This window comes from Prionailurus viverrinus, chromosome D2 (genome assembly GCF_022837055.1).
Source record: "Prionailurus viverrinus isolate Anna chromosome D2, UM_Priviv_1.0, whole genome shotgun sequence".
Classification (NCBI taxonomy): Eukaryota; Metazoa; Chordata; class Mammalia; order Carnivora; family Felidae; genus Prionailurus; species Prionailurus viverrinus.
The window spans coordinates 15952010-15967495 of NC_062571.1; the positions used below are offsets into that span (position 1 = coordinate 15952010).

The 15486-nt window shown below is 46.8% G+C and overlaps 1 protein-coding gene across 13 annotated transcripts in view; it reads left to right on the forward strand.

The window, feature by feature from the left end:
* The window catches only part of SIPA1L2 (signal induced proliferation associated 1 like 2), a 226220-nt gene that overhangs the window by 166443 nt on the left and 44291 nt on the right, over nucleotides 1-15486 (forward strand). For all 13 annotated transcript variants that reach the window (XM_047825079.1, XM_047825088.1, XM_047825090.1 and 10 more), the window contains exon 10: nucleotides 1986-2260. In XM_047825079.1, coding sequence (XP_047681035.1) covers nucleotides 1986-2260 — 275 coding nt within the window. The remainder of the gene's footprint in view (nucleotides 1-1985; nucleotides 2261-15486) is intronic.

A 15486-nucleotide genomic window follows, 5' to 3' on the forward strand; every position in this document is an offset into this window, starting at 1 on the left:
AAAAAAATTTGCAGGAACAGGCCTCCGTGTGTCCAGCAGCATATTGGGTACATGTGCACAAACACAGACATGATGTGGGGACGATCAAGTCTGTGATGGGTTTATGTGGTCTGGAGTCCCAGGACGCATTGTGCTTTTGGTAATAGCATAAATACTTCTTTTTAGGAGATCCAGAGTTATCATCACCTGTGCTCCCGAAAACAACGACACAAACAAACACCACTTGACCCCCCCCCCCCCCCACCAAAAGTGTGCCGCAAATTATATTGCCCTCCTGGGTACATGGCTAGGAAGCCACCATTTTCCTATGATAATTGAGCCCCTGTAAGTTTATAAAGAACTGCAAATAAACGATCCTTTATCCCTTGCAAATGTTAAGAAGCAAGGGACAGAAGGGATAAGAAGGTAGCAAAAAAGCAAAAGTAGGGCAGGCGGCAGGTGGTTGGAGGGAAAAAAAGCAGAAGAGACCCGTAGGACTCAGGAAGAGCTTGGCTGTTCGGTCTTCAGGCTGACACACGATGTTAAATTTCAACTGACGACTGCATTAGTATTTGAAAGAAGGCAGAGTATGTGTCAGACCTATGTAGACTTTTGCTAGGAGAGCCTAGTTGAACCAAGGTTGAAAGAGGAGCGGAGGAAAATTTTAACTCAGGTTGTGGGTGCGACAAGAGTACTTTCCCAACAGTCTCCAACGAGTTCAGCTCGGAACTTTGGAAGCTCCCGTCTTTCAAAGCTTCACCGAGACTGGCAGTCCCTTGCCCCGTTTGCCCTGAGCCCCAGGCCGTCACGTGTGTCTGTGAGAAGTTGATTGGCAGCGGGCGCACCTGTGATGGTAACCATGGAAACCGCCAACACCGCGGCCAGACACAGAAGCAGCCCCGTCCCACGGCTGCACTTAACACTCTTATTAAGTAGGAATCTGTGCATTCAGAACGCGTCTCACGGAAATGGCGCATTTATTAAACGGCAGCTTCATACGTTGGCCCAGTGCTTTGGGGGAGACAGGCCTGATGCCCCCTGACTTTAAATGTGCCACGGATGAGGGATGCCGTGGTCCTCAAATGACATTTAACGAGCCTGTGTTTTCCTTTCAGGGCCGGTGAGTTATTCTCGGTTATCACTTTTGAGGGTGGCATTAGGTGATTGCCGGCGCTTTAGTGCACCGTGTGGGATGCAGACCACCCTGCTTCCAGGTTCCTTTTTGGGATCCTGCTGCAGACGCACGCTTTGGGGCGCGCAAGCTGCCACTGCTTGGCCCATGGCCAACGGAAGTTGCCCTTGGCCCCCAAAAGAAGGAGAGGTGGCCTGGAGGCACAGAAGGTCTCTGCTGCCTGCAGGAGCGCCCATCCTCCACGCTGCCCTTGTCAGCAGACGCCCGGGAGCCTGGCGGGCCTGCCCCCGCGTGAGCTAAACGGTGCTCCCCACCCAGGCGAGCGGAGGCAATCTGTCCCTACGAGAGGGCTTCCTGGAGGACAGGGCCGGTGCACAGGGAGAGCAAGCACAGAGAGACTTGCCCTCCAGCTGCTAGCTTGGTAGGGGGTAAGGCTGGTTTTTAAGTTGAATGAAATTGTCTAATAGCTCGTCATGTTTCACGGGCGATACTCGTCACAGTTTTGACAGAGTCCCTTTTTCCATTGCTACCGCCCGTCTGGAATCGCGGGGTTTATACGCTTAAGAGCCAAGTCGGTTGACCCAAGGAAGGGGAGGAGGGAGTTATCAGAGCCCGTCGGAAGCTCACAGGCTCCAGGTCAGTGGCTTCTAAGTCAATGCAGGACACCCGTTTCAGGAGTATATTTGTCTTGGAAGAATGAAGCCGAAGTTTTACTTTGTGATTTTCCCTGCATCTGATGCCACGGGTAATTCTGGTGAACTCGGAAAGGTGACGTCCTTACCGGGACAGCTGGAGGGAAGGGCTGGGAGGGTTATGTGCACGCCTCTACCCTGGGCTCCTCAGCGGTGTCTCTCACGGTCTCCTTCCCCCGCAGATAGTGACAAGAGGCTGCGAGACTGTAGAAATGACCCTGAGGAGGAACGGGCTGGGCCAGCTTGGCTTCCACGTGAATTTCGAAGGAATCGTTGCCGACGTGGAACCTTTCGGCTTTGCCTGGAAGGCCGGCCTTCGCCAGGGGAGCCGCCTCGTGGAGATCTGCAAGGTGGCCGTGGCCACTCTGACCCACGAGCAGATGATCGACCTACTCCGGACTTCTGTGACCGTGAAGGTGGTCATCATCCAGCCCCACGATGACGGCTCACCCCGGAGGTAAGGCACGGGAGGCCCTAAGCAGCACTCGCCCCTCCTTGGCCGCTGTGGCAGGTGCTGTCCTAGCTGCTCCCGCGGGGTCCTCAGAAGATGTAGGCACGTGCGTCTTCAACCAGAGTTGTTTGGACATCAGCCATTAGAGCAATTTAAAAAGAGCTTTAAAAAAGTTATTAGCGTATAATAAATGATAACTTCTAATTTTCTAAGCAATTTACAGGGACATTGACCAGGTAAAAGCTGAGATATTACAGACTAAGGGGCACAGCCCCTGCTTGATTCACCTGGACCACGAGACCCAACAGGAAATATTCTTTATCACGGCTCAACCTTTTAGCAAGTTAAATACACCGCACTGCTAGAATTCTTTTCTGGAACGCGAAGCTAGTGATTATTAACAGGGTATGTAAGAGATCAGTGCCTGTATGTCTGAAGGGACAGTGGAATCTCAGACATCCTGTGCGAAGTGACTAGTCCATTCTAGTTGAGCTGGTGCGGGACATTCCCATAAGCTATCACGAGAAACCTATGCGCAGGAGCTCGGGTGGATGGTGGGGAGGAGGAACAGAATGGAATTAGGAAGTGATTCTGTTCCTTTGTTAATAGAAAATAACCATGCTCAACATCAGGAAAATATTAGGTCCAAAGGGAAAGAATGCTAATTAAGAACAAGCCATCCATCTGGCTGTGGCCCACCGTGTGCCTTCTCTCTCCAGCTTAGAAGGAGCTCCCGCAGGCTGCCTTCCAAGCTCTAGCTTTTGAGAGACAAGGCATGCTCGGAATCCATGCCTTCGCTGCGTGTTCTTGGGTCACGCACCTGCTCTCCCTGAGCCTCATTTAATATCTGTAAGATGGAGATTATAATATTGCCTACCTCCTACTGCTCTCACGAAGATTACGTAAGAATGACACACGTAAAGCACTTAACACCTTCCGGCATACTCAGAACCCCCACACGTTTTAGGTAAAATTTAAAAAAAATAAATAAATAAAACTTTAGGATATTCACATGAGTGTTTTCATGCTCTAAAACAAAGTGTTGTCATCCCAAGAGAGCAAGATGACTGTACCCCCTTCTGGACATATTTCCGTGGTAACCGAGGTCATTCCTGGTACCTTCTCCGTCCTCTAAACCAGCGCTGTCCTGTCTCAGTGTCCGCGATGATAAGGTTCTATATCCGCACTGCCCAAAACAGCAGCCACTAGCCACATGCAGTTGTCACACACTGGAACTGCGGTCAGTGCCACCGAGGAGGTGAATTCTGCATTTCAGTTAAGGTTTTCTTTTTTTTTTTTTTTTTTTTTTTTTAATTTTTTTTTTCAACGTTTATTTATTTTGGGGACAGAGAGAGACAGAGCATGAACGGGGGAGGGGCAGAGAGAGAGGGAGACACAGAATCGGAAACAGGCTCCAGGCTCTGAGCCATCAGCCCAGAGCCCGACGCGGGGCTCGAACTCACGGACCGTGAGATCGTGACCTGGCTGAAGTCGGACGCTTAATCGACTGCGCCACCCAGGCGCCCCAGTTAAGGTTTTCTTAGCCACACGTGGCTACTCTTCATTGGCCACACCAGCTCGAAACCGTGACCTTTTTTAGAAAACAGACCAGAGGTATAGATACCACCTTCTTCCTCCCTGAGGAATTTTGCAAACGTCTGTTGCTGTTAGATTTCTTACCACTTGCTACCTGCCTGACTTTCTGTGGCCTTATTTCTTATGTCTGCCTGGTAGGTTTACAAAATAAAGGTTTAACGAGTTGAAATTCTTCTTGAAAATAGCAGCCGCGTGTCACGGGAAATATCCGAGGCACTCCTTGTTGCTTTGCCAGACTGTGTCCCGTTCAGTCCATTTGCTTTCCAAGAATCCCACGAAGCACACGTAATGGTATGAATGCAAAGGAATTAAAGACAGACTATTTTTATTAACAACGAAACTTGGAGGGGTTACTGGGTGGCTCATTGGTTTGAGCATCTGACCCTTGATTTTGGCTCAGGTCGTGATCTCACAGTTCCTGAGATCAAGTCCCTCATCGGGCTCAGCACTGGCAGCACAGATCCTGCTTGGGACTCTCTCTCTCTCCCCCTCTCAGCCCTTTGCCGGCTCGCACTGTCTCTCTCAAAATGAATAAACTATTAAAAAGATATTTTAAAGAAACGACACTTGAAAATAACAGAAGGCGAAGCCTTTAGACCTTTGAAGTCACCGTATTGTATAAGCGACGTGTTTTGAAATAAATTTTAAGCCAGGTTACCAGAAATATTCCCATATGGTAAGATGTCTTTCTTCCTTTGGTGGAAATACAGATTTATAAATCTGGTGAGACTCTTAGAGGTTGAGTACTGCTATGGAATTAGACAAAAGGGTTACCATGTTTTCTCTCTTTGAATTAAAAAACAAAATTTCTCGTCTGTTTATAATTCTAGCCTACTGTTTTTCAGTAAGATACTCTTTAGGCTTACAAGACATCTGGTTAATAAAGATGTTAAAATTATTAAGTTTGGTATTCAGAACATACGATTTGGAAGAACAGAATTTCCTAGGAAATACTGAATTGTTTTTCAGCTAAAACAAACAAACAAAAACTTACCATTTAAAAGTTCTGGCTGTTAGTTTTCCATCCAAGGACGATGAGTTATCTCTGCCTTGGTCTGCACAGAAATGAATTCTTTCTTTGTTTTAAATGCAAATGTTCCTATTGAAGCTATTCAAGACGATTCGAGATTTTGCCTTAGTGTCCTCAGAGTCTCATTAATGTCATTCCCTGAAGATACAGATTTCTCTCCTGATTAATCTGGGATAACTGTCTTCTGCATTTTTACCTTTGCCAGGAGCAGAATTAGCTGTGTGCCTGGTAGTGACACTCTCCCTGCCCCCACCCGCATTCCTTCAAGTCATGAAGGTTTAAAGCCTCGCATGTATCATTTAAAATTCCTTCAGTTCAGTCTTCCAATTTTGTGGGCATTTGAATCTGTAAATTTTTAGATCCGTATTTTTGTCAGTTTGGGGTTCGTGTTCCTCCTGGGACTGTCTGGGGGTCCTGATAAAACCACTTGCTGTCGTCAGGCAGCTTCACGTGACAGGAAGCAGCCCTTGAAATAACAGTCCTTTGCTTCAGACCGCAGCGCAAGTGTGAAACGTCATTTGAAATTTCATCCGTGCTCTAGCAAGCTTAGCCTCTGCGTTACTAGATTTTTTTTTTGAAGGAACAGTAGAAGAGGGGCCCTTAAAAGGGGAAGGGGGTAGCACTTCGACTCATTTAAAAAATTAAACTACAAACCTTTTAATGTTTATTTATTATTGAGAGACAGAGAGACAGAGCATGAGCAGGGCAGGGGCAGAGAGAGAGGGAGACACAGAATCCGAAGCAGGCTCCAGGCTCCGAGCTGTCAGCACAGAGCCCGACGCGGGGCTCAGACTCACAAACCGTGAGATCATGACCTGAGCCGAAGTGGGATGCTTAACCGACTGAGCCACCCAGGTGCCCCCAAACTACAAACCCTTTATTTTTTTTTTTAATTTTTTTTTCAACGTTTATTTATTTTTTTTGGGACAGAGAGACAGAGCATGAACGGGGGAGGGGCAGAGAGAGAGGGAGACACAGAATCTGAAACAGGCTCCAGGCTCTGAGCCATCAGCCCAGAGCCTGACGCGGGGCTCGAACTCACGGACCACGAGATCGTGACCTGGCTGAAGTCGGACGCTTAACCGACTGCGCCACCCAGGCGCCCCAAAACTACAAACCCTTTAAATGAAACATTGCTTAGTGCCATGTCTCCTTAACAAAATATACAAAGATCTGCCTCAGGCTAAAACTACATGTGTGATTTGTGGCATGGGCAGTTACCACCGGTTTTCCCACAGTGTTCTGAGTGCTTGTCAGGGAGGGGGCAAAAAAAGAGATGTTCATATGTGTGCGTGTGTGTGCATGTGTGTGTGTGTGTGTGTGTGTGTGTGTGTGTGTATCTTTAACGTAAGAGCCATAGGACGACAAAATAACCAAACCAATGAATGGCAAGATATTTCGATCTTCGATCTTCGTAAGCCTCGTGAATGATAGACTAAAACTTCAGTTCAGTTCAAATTTCAATTCGTTGTTGCTGTTTATCAGCTGGATTTTTGTCCTGCGGGATGTGAATGGGGGGGAACGATCCGCCTCCAGCCTGTCTATTCCCATCAGCAGTGGGATAGGCCCGTCCCCTAATAGACTTCTGGTTGTTCACGGGTCAGAAGGTGTTTGCTCATGACTCAGAAGCTGCTGGATTAAATGAAGTCTTTAGTCGGGAAAGTATTTCTCAAAAACCACCCCACACTTCGAAGCCCCGTTCCCCAGCCTAAGGGTGATGGTAATCCAGCTGTCCCTCCGCTTGGAAGGAAGACAGAGCCATTTTCCCTGTTCCTTGTGGAGTCCCAGAACACACTGAGCAGGGAGCACCCCTTCGGGAATGCTTATTAAGGGATGTCGTGCTGGGGTTGGACCGCGAGCGAATTCATACAGATGGGGGAATGAGTGGCAAGAAGCATTTTGGGAATAGCACTCTTCAGATGGAAATGAGGTTTTGAAGGGAGCGAGGGCATTTCCCACGCGGACCCCTCTGTGGCAAAGATAAAGAAGACCCACTGAAGACAATGGATCTCTTCCTTGGTTTGGCAAGGGATCACGTTGCCCCCGCCCCTAGCCTTCAAAGGTGCCTGACACTCTGTCAATGTCATTTTAAGACGAGCCCATCAATTTAAAAGGCGGATGTAGAGGAAATAACCACTCATCACAATTAGGCGTGAGTTGTTACACAGTGTGAGCAATCCGGTAAATACGTCCAATAAATGTGGAAATGAAACGCCTTGCTGTGGCGCATCCGTTGCGTGTGATTTCTCCTACTTTGCTGACCTACCATCCCGGACAGATTGTATGATGCAAAACAGTGGAAACTGTGTCATGTCACCCTGCATCTAAATTGCGATTCTCTCATCATCCTAGTGAAGCTTTATGCTCGTGTTTATAAATTTATTGTACTTTGATTTAAGCTCACTCTGTAAATTGAAGCTTCACGTTGCTCTGCTTTGCTGCTTGGGGCCGGACCGTTTGACTCCCTGACGTGCACACGGGACGACCGGGAACTAGAAATAGGAAGGGAAACTCGATTTTGTCAGGTTAGCATTTTGGAGAGAGATCTGTGTATGTGAAGTAGACGGTGAGTTCAAATCTGGACTAACGGGAGGTTTCCAACTGACTTGTCTGGATAAGAAAAATCCGTTCCATTTGGAGTGAGTTTTAATGTGAGCTGGGAACAGGTTCTGTATCTTCTTGCACCGTCCCTCCAATGTGAAATTCAGATTCTTCTCTCCCTCCTTGAAGTAAGAACGTTGCATCTCCCGAAGGAACGAAAGCTGGGTGGCCTCGAGTGTTTACTCAGTCATTCTCTCGTCCGCTCTTAACTAGTTTGTGCCACAAACTTGGCCGGGCACCGAGGCTATTCACGTGGCTGGGACAGACATCGTTTTTCCTTCCCTGGACTCTTTTTCGTCTACTTGGCATTCTGAAATACAGTACTTCCTGGGGCGCCTTGGGGTTAAGCCTCTGACTTTGGCTCAGGTCGTGACCTCACGGTTCCCAAGTTCAAGCCCTGCATCGGGCTCTGTGCTGACAACTGGAGCCTGCTTCAGATTCTGTGTCTCTCTCCCTGTCTCTGCCCCTCCCCTGCTCGCACTCTGTCTCTGTCTCTGTCTCTTTCTCTCTCTCTCGGTCAAAAATAAATAAAAACATTAAAAAATTTTTTAAATAATAAAATTCAGTACTTCCCATTCATATTTCTGCTGCTTAAAAATGGATTTCCCAAATTCCAGTGTATTATTCAATATGACGTATCTCAGTGCGGAAAACGCTCTCACCCTCTCCAGCCAATGATCGACACTTTAGCGCTCCTGCTTCCTTAGCAGTTTGAGAGGTTGGAACGTCACTGACATTGCCACAGGACAATGTCACAGAGGGTGACAGTGAGCATGAGCGTTGTGTTAGGCAAATAACAGGCACGTTCGTGACAACTAACACCACGCTATGGTCATGGGCTGCCAGTGGGTATTCTCATGGAAATATATTCATCAGAAATCAGACATCACGTAGCTATTGAGAATCTCCTGTGTTTCGCTTTGAAGTATGTAATGCAGTAAAACGTTATCTCCGGTCTCAGGCTTTCCAGGAGAAAAAAAAAAAGAAGCAGGTTGGCTTTATGAAGAACTTTCCGAGCTTGTGTTTTCAGTTGAACAGTGTGCTGGCTATACAGTAGGTGACGAATCTGTTGCCCCTGTGTCTGCCGAGGAAAGAGAGGGGTGGAAGCCGATAAATTATTCAGGACCAGGTAGTCTCCCTTGGCATCTCCTATGACACACGCCTTTTCAATTCAAGACCTTTATGCAAAGGGCTTGGTCAAGTGGGTTTATGATCCAGATGAGTCTTTTTCTATGTATAGTCTAGGTGTCTTTCTATCTATAAATTAAGGAAATACGTGGAAAAGTGAATTAATATTTCACGTAGTCTCTATTTCATATATGACACTGCCCTAACCTTTACAGTAAGGTATGCTTTCTGGTTATCTCCCTGTTGGAAGCTTCTGATTTTTTTATGCAACAGAAAGAAAGATTTTGTGATTCAAGTGAATGAGCATCAATTAGCCCTGTCACCTTGTTGGATGATTTGGAAAGAGTCTTTTAGCTATTAGTAGGCTATTAGCATAACAGACATTAAAATGATTAAAATATCAGTGATTACCTCAATCCCTAGGGCTATAAAAAGGTTCTTTTACAAAGTGCATAATATAAAAGAAGCAGGTAGTTCATTTGAGGGGATCCATCTGCCTTTGTTCCCAAAGATTCTCTTCGCTCCTCCTGGAAACCATAACACGATGAGGGCCACATCACTATTCTTTGATAGTTTTCTAAAGGAGATGGCCAAGCACTTCGGAAAGAGCACTGAGCTAGGAGTCCGCGTTCCTGTATGAACCTGTCCCTGATCCGCTGTAGCCGTCCCACCGTGTGTGAGCCTTCTTCTAAAGATGGGAGATTTCCTTTGTACTACTACCCCCGACATTTTTGTGAAATTGAAAGGCTGTGGCGTGTGTAGGAAACTTGGGAAGTTTTCTGCAGGCGGTGGGTTGGAAGTCCTTGGTCGCGTTGCCGTATGTTGTAAGGCTTTCTGGTAGATTACTGGGTTCAGTTAAAGGTTCTCTGTGATGCAGCCAAGAAAAATAAAACCAAAAGGCAGTCTCAGAGTTCAGTAAATGCAAGTTACAATTATGCGATTAAGCCGTGGCTGGCAGTCCATGGTTTACCAGGTGCAGGTCCCGCTGACTTAGCCAACCGCCCCTCCCCCCACTTTTTTTTTTTTTAGGACTATAACTTGTTTCTTTAAGTGTTCTAGGTGTTTGGTTTCATTTCACTACTCTTCAGAAGTATTCTCCCTGTGAATCATCCCTAGAACCCTTCCCCCTTAGTTTTGAAGCGGCATAAACTCACGTGGCCGACTTTCATGAAGATGGAAAGAATAAAGGAATGGGATCATGATGTATTATTGTTCTCAAAGTGAATGTAGGTACCCCAAAGGAATTGTGCAACCCTAAAACGTTCTGCAATTCTGATTGTTATAGACGCTTTGCGATTCCAAAGTTCTGTAAATCTGTACATTATCCAGAACGAACCTTCATGAACATTTATGTGCCTTTCGCTGCTTAATATTAGCTTCTTCACTTTTCAACGTTTATTTATTTTTGGGACAGAGAGAGACAGAGCATGAACGGGGGAGGGGCAGAGAGAGAGGGAGTCACAGAATCGGAAACAGGCTCCAGGCTCTGAGCCATCAACCCAGAGCCCGACGCGGGGCTCGAACTCACGGACCGCGAGATCGTGACCTGGCTGAAGTCGGACGCTTAACCGACTGCGCCACCCAGGCGCCCCGCTTCTTCACTTTTATAGAAGGAAAAACTAATGGTGTCTGTTTGAAACTAACTTCTTTCTTGGGAGGCCGGCACTTCAGGAAGCTTCTGTACCTCCTAAAATTTAACATGGGTCCACAGAGACTGGGTTGTCTCCAACCCACACATTGGCAGCTTTGGGTTTTAAGCCGAGAGCCCAAACTGTGTCTTTCATGGAGAACAGCGTGATTCAATGAGAGGCTTCCTGCTGGGGACAGGTGGAGAAGACCGTGCCTCGGCCTGGCTGGCCGGAGCCATCCGAGATGGCCCCGACAGTCAGGCTTGAAGGTGGAAGCGATCCCGGCCAGTGCCGGTTCTGCAGATGACCGGTGACACACGGAGTGTTATTCCAGGAAACTGGGGGTGGCATTTGAAAGGAGTCGGTTTGCGTGAGTGGGTCCCAGCTTGGGGGCCTTGTGGGGAGTGTGGGAAGTTAGGGTGCACAAGGGCAGTGCCTGGCAGTGCAGGTGACCCCGAGTGGGTGCCACCCCTGTGCCGGCCATGCCCAGAAGCCGGGTAGTGGCTGTTGATCCCAAATCCTGCTGGTAGGAAACCGCTTCAGGGTACAGGAAGCAGGGAGAGCGCTAATGGGGGTGGAGAGAAGGAAGTCAGCGAGCGTCCCTTGCCCCGGAATAAGCCATCCCAGGAAGTCACCTCCATGCCAGGTTCAGAAGGACAAGTAGCGTTTTTCAGAGGGAAGCAGTAAAATGTGGGATCCTCTGAGGGCTCCAGCAATGGAACCGCTTGTCACCTTTACGGTTTTGTAGTATCGCATTTTCAACGAGCACGGTTTTTATGGCCACTTTGGTCTAAAGAACGTTTTGCCTTCTGGGGTATACTACAGAGCAATATTAGAAGCGGAGAAAAGTTACTGGCTAGACAAACAGTGTCAAAAATTATATTTATTTTTGACCCTGAAGCGGAGCGCGTGTTGATCTCTACCCGGCATGTTAATTACAAGCAGAATCAGGTGACGTGTACATTTGTAAGTGACTGAACGAGGAAATCAACCTTCTCTAACGTCTTCGAGTGCCTTCTTTTTCACGAGCAGACTGTGAAAAGCGTGCCAGGAGCTAGAAATGCACTTCACATCCGGGGACTTGATTTGGTGCGTGTTAAAAGTGCGCCGAAGGCATTTATCGGAGGGCTCCAAATGTGTGCCCTCATGCAGGAAAGCTCAAGATCTGTCTTTGGTTAAATAAAAAAAAAAAAAAAAGTTACGCACAAGACTAACGGCTCACTTTTTGGGGAATGTCTGTTTTGTGCGAGGTCTTTTCGCCTTTGGTCGGTTTGGGTCTCCAGCGGTCTTTTCTTAATGACTAGAAATACTTGCTGTGTGCCCCTTCATGGCAGCACCAGGCTTGATGCTATAGAGGAGCGGGGATGTCTCGAGTGGTTCCCCACGCTGTCTCCCCACGGAGGCAAAAGGAACGCGTGCAGGGACAGGTGCAGGTGCGGATGACTTTCCGTATTCCCCGCAGCAGCAGCTGTAGCCAACTGGCAATTCTTAATCGAACCCTCTTCCCACGTCCCTAAAAATTGGTTGAATTTTCTGTACATGTCCTTCCAGACATTCCTTTTATTTTATTTTATTTTTTTAACATTTATTATTTTTGAGAGAGAGAGAGAGAGAGAGACAGAGAGTGGGGGAGGGGCAGAGAGAGAGGGAGACAGAATCCGAAGCAGGCTCCAGGCTCCGGGCCGTCAGCACAAAGCCCGATGTGGGGCCCAAACTCACGAACTGTGAGATCATGACCCGATCCGAAGTCGGACGCTCAACCAACCGAACCACCCAGGCGCCCCCAGACATTCCTTTTATATAGACAGCAGGACTACAGTGGACTAGGTCTGATAATATGGTAAAATTAGCAGTATTTACTTGCTGTCTTACTCTCAGAAGTGAACAAAGCAGACACCTAGGGTTTATAAGAGCAGTTGCTAGAAAAACGTCACATATTAACAATCAGTTTCGATTTTCAAATAAAGCTATTTGTTTAAGTACGTGATTTGTATTCGGGCAAAAGTATGCCAGTTTTTAGCATCCAAAAGATCATTTACATATGACTTCATGTAAGAAGCTGGAAGTGAAAGAACTCCTCCCCGAATCTCCCCTCCACCACATGGGTTTGCACACGCTTGTGTCAGCACTCTCTAAAATATTAGTCATGAGCATGAATTTATGTAATGTTTTCGCTCAGAGATTCGAGCTAAGTTACAATGTCTTATTAAAGACTACAGTCTATGAGGGTGAATTAAATATTCCACACTCCTCAGCCATCTGTCTTCTGTGTGCTGCTTCTTCCTTTTAAGTCAGCCCAGGAAACTTGGAACCCAAACAAGGCGCTGGAAATACATGTTGCCCTTTGGTCCCCAAGACTCAAACTTCCGTGTTCCTTTCATTCAGATCTAACTCCAGGACCTTTAACTTGGGTAGGTCTCCCTCCTTTTAGGATTCACAACTGCGGCCTTTGAGATCCCCGAATATCAAGTCACTTGCTTAGAGCACCAGATAGGGCGGAAGACAAGAGTAGGTTTTCTTGATGTTTTGGTATGACCGTAATATCCCACCCTTATGATTTCTACTTACGTTGTTGGTCGTATGGATGAATCACTAGTCAAGGGGATGTGTCCTCTGGTTAAGTAGAAAAACACTTGGAAAGTGCCGTCCATGACAATCCAGTGTAAAGCTGGACTTATTGTCCTTGACCAGTAATTTAACTAATGCATTCAGTAAATCCAGAGTAATTTAAACTTGCCCAGGTAAGAGGTGAATCTTGCTTTGGGAGAAGGAGAGTTAGGATAACATATGAAGTGAAGTTTACTAAAACGGGCGTTAAGTGTCTCTTTCCAATGGCTTGTTCAGTCTGCTTCTCTCCTCAGAGGGTAGTGCCACCATCCACGTGGTTTCCCTAGCCAAAAAGCAGGCCACTGTTTTTTTTTGTTTGTTTGTTTGTTTTTTCTCAACGTTTATTTATTTTTGGGACAGAGAGAGACAGAGCATGAACGGGGGAGGGGCAGAGAGAGAGGGAGACACAGAATCGGAAGCAGGCTCCAGGCTCTGAGCCATCAGCCCAGAGCCCGACGCGGGGCTCGAACTCCCGGACCGTGAGATCGTGACCTGGCTGAAGTCGGACGCTTAACCGACTGCGCCACCCAGGCGCCCCGAGGCCACTGTTTTTGATCCCTACCTGTCTCTTCCTCCCAGGCTCCAAGTACTGTTGATTTGATGGGTGAGAAGTAACTTGCATCCAGTTGTGCTGTTGAGAAAAATAAAGTCGTTCTGTGCCCCAGTCCTTTATGTGAGGCCGGCCCCCCTCTCCAACCTCCTGCCCCGCCCCCCGCCACCCTAGGAATTCAGGATCTTCTCTGTAACCCAAGGGTTTGTAGTTCCATAAGGATGTCTGGGGGAAAAAGTAATAATAATAATTATATATATATATATATATATATATATATAGAGAGAGAGAGAGAGAGAGAGAGAGAGGGAGGGGTATTATGGACATAACCAAGCTGTATACATCTATATAGCTCAGTGAGTTTGGAGATAAGTAGACACCCATGAAACGATCATCATAATCAACACCATGAACATACCCATCACCTCCGAAAGTTTCTTCCCATCCCACCTATGTATGTATGCACGTATATGTCTCTTGACGTGGACCTTTCTTCACTCACTGCACTGAGCACTCTGTGGACCTTTTAATCTGATTTTATGTATCTTTTAGTTCTGGAGATTTTCTTGTATTGTTTCTTAATAATTTCCTCTCCACCCTTCTCTCTCTCTTTTAAAATCTTTCTGGTACCTCTGTTAGGTAGACATTATTAGACTTTTTGGAATGAACTTTAATTTTCATATGCTCGCCCTCCAGTAACGTTTTGGGAGAGCTCCTCAGTTTCCCTTACAGCTGTCTTTTTAAAAATTTTTTAACATTTATTTATTTTTTTTCTTTTCTTTTTTTTTTTTTAACATTTATTTATTTTTGAGACAGAGAGAGAGAGAGCATGAACAGGGGAGGGCCAGAGGAAGAGGGAGACATAGAATCTGAAACAGGCTCCAGGCTCTGAGCTGTCAGCACAGAGCCCGACGTGGGGCTCGAACCCACAGACCGCGAGATCATGACCTGAGCCAAAGTTGGACGCTTAACCGACTGAGTCACCCAAGCACCCCTTTTTTTCTTTTTTTTTTTAATTTTTTTTTCCTTACAGCTGTCTTAGTGGACTTTTTTATTTTGAATTTTAGCTGTCATGTTTTTAAATTTCAAAAGTTCCTCCTTCTTGAAGGATATGGTTGGTCAGTGAGCCTCACACAGGGTGATTGGGTGGCTTATATCTAATATACATCTCATGGTCTTTTCTCTAGAGGGAGATCCTCATCTGCCTTTGTGGGGTGATCAGCATTATGAAGCTGGGTTTGGAGTAAGAAGAAATGACTGTAGGTCTCATTTTCCAGTGAGACTTTCACTTAACCTTTTGTTTTCGGCCGTGCTTTTCCTCTGTGTCTGGATCCCGTCAGGCGGCGGTCCCTCGAGCATTGTTCCTGCCCCCTAGAGGCAGGGGTGGTAATCGCCTGAATGGACCCGAGCCGCCCAGTGTCAAACTTTTCTTTTGTGTACTCTTCTAAATAACCCCCACCTCTTAAGCGTTCTCCCTCACTCCTGCCTCCTGTGCTGCCTGATGCTCCCTGTCCCTGCACCTGCTCGGGGTTGTGCGAGGGGGATGGTCTCATCTCTCCTTGTCTCCCTCTGCACACCCTTGGGTTTTGCCTTCCTCTGCTCTGCTAAACCTTTAGCACTGTTCCACTGGCCTTTTGTCTTTGATTGCTGAAGTTTACAGTTTCAGTTGTCTCAACTTTTGTAGATGGTCAAGTTTGTGTCGATTTCCTGTTCTCTTTGTTGTTGCATTATGATTTGGACAAGAGGCTGAAACATTCTTCTACCATCCTGAGAATAGAAGTCTCCTGTTTAAAGAACCATGTTACCCTAGTAGGTTTCTCAAGGGGTGAATATTACCAAGTTTTTATGTTGGCTCTGGAATGTCTGGGGAGAGGCACCAGCGCTCAGATTTGAAATCCACCCAGGCTTCCCGTGTCCTTGCCAAACGGCGCCAGTTGGTTTCACGGGCCAACTTTGTCAAGTTAATAGTACTGTGTGCACTGTGTAATTAGTGAGAAACTTGAGAGATGTCTCACTTAAATCATATTTTGAGGCTAACAGGTTCCTGACTGGTCATTTGAGCACACGAGAGAGCATTCCAGGAGACGACGTT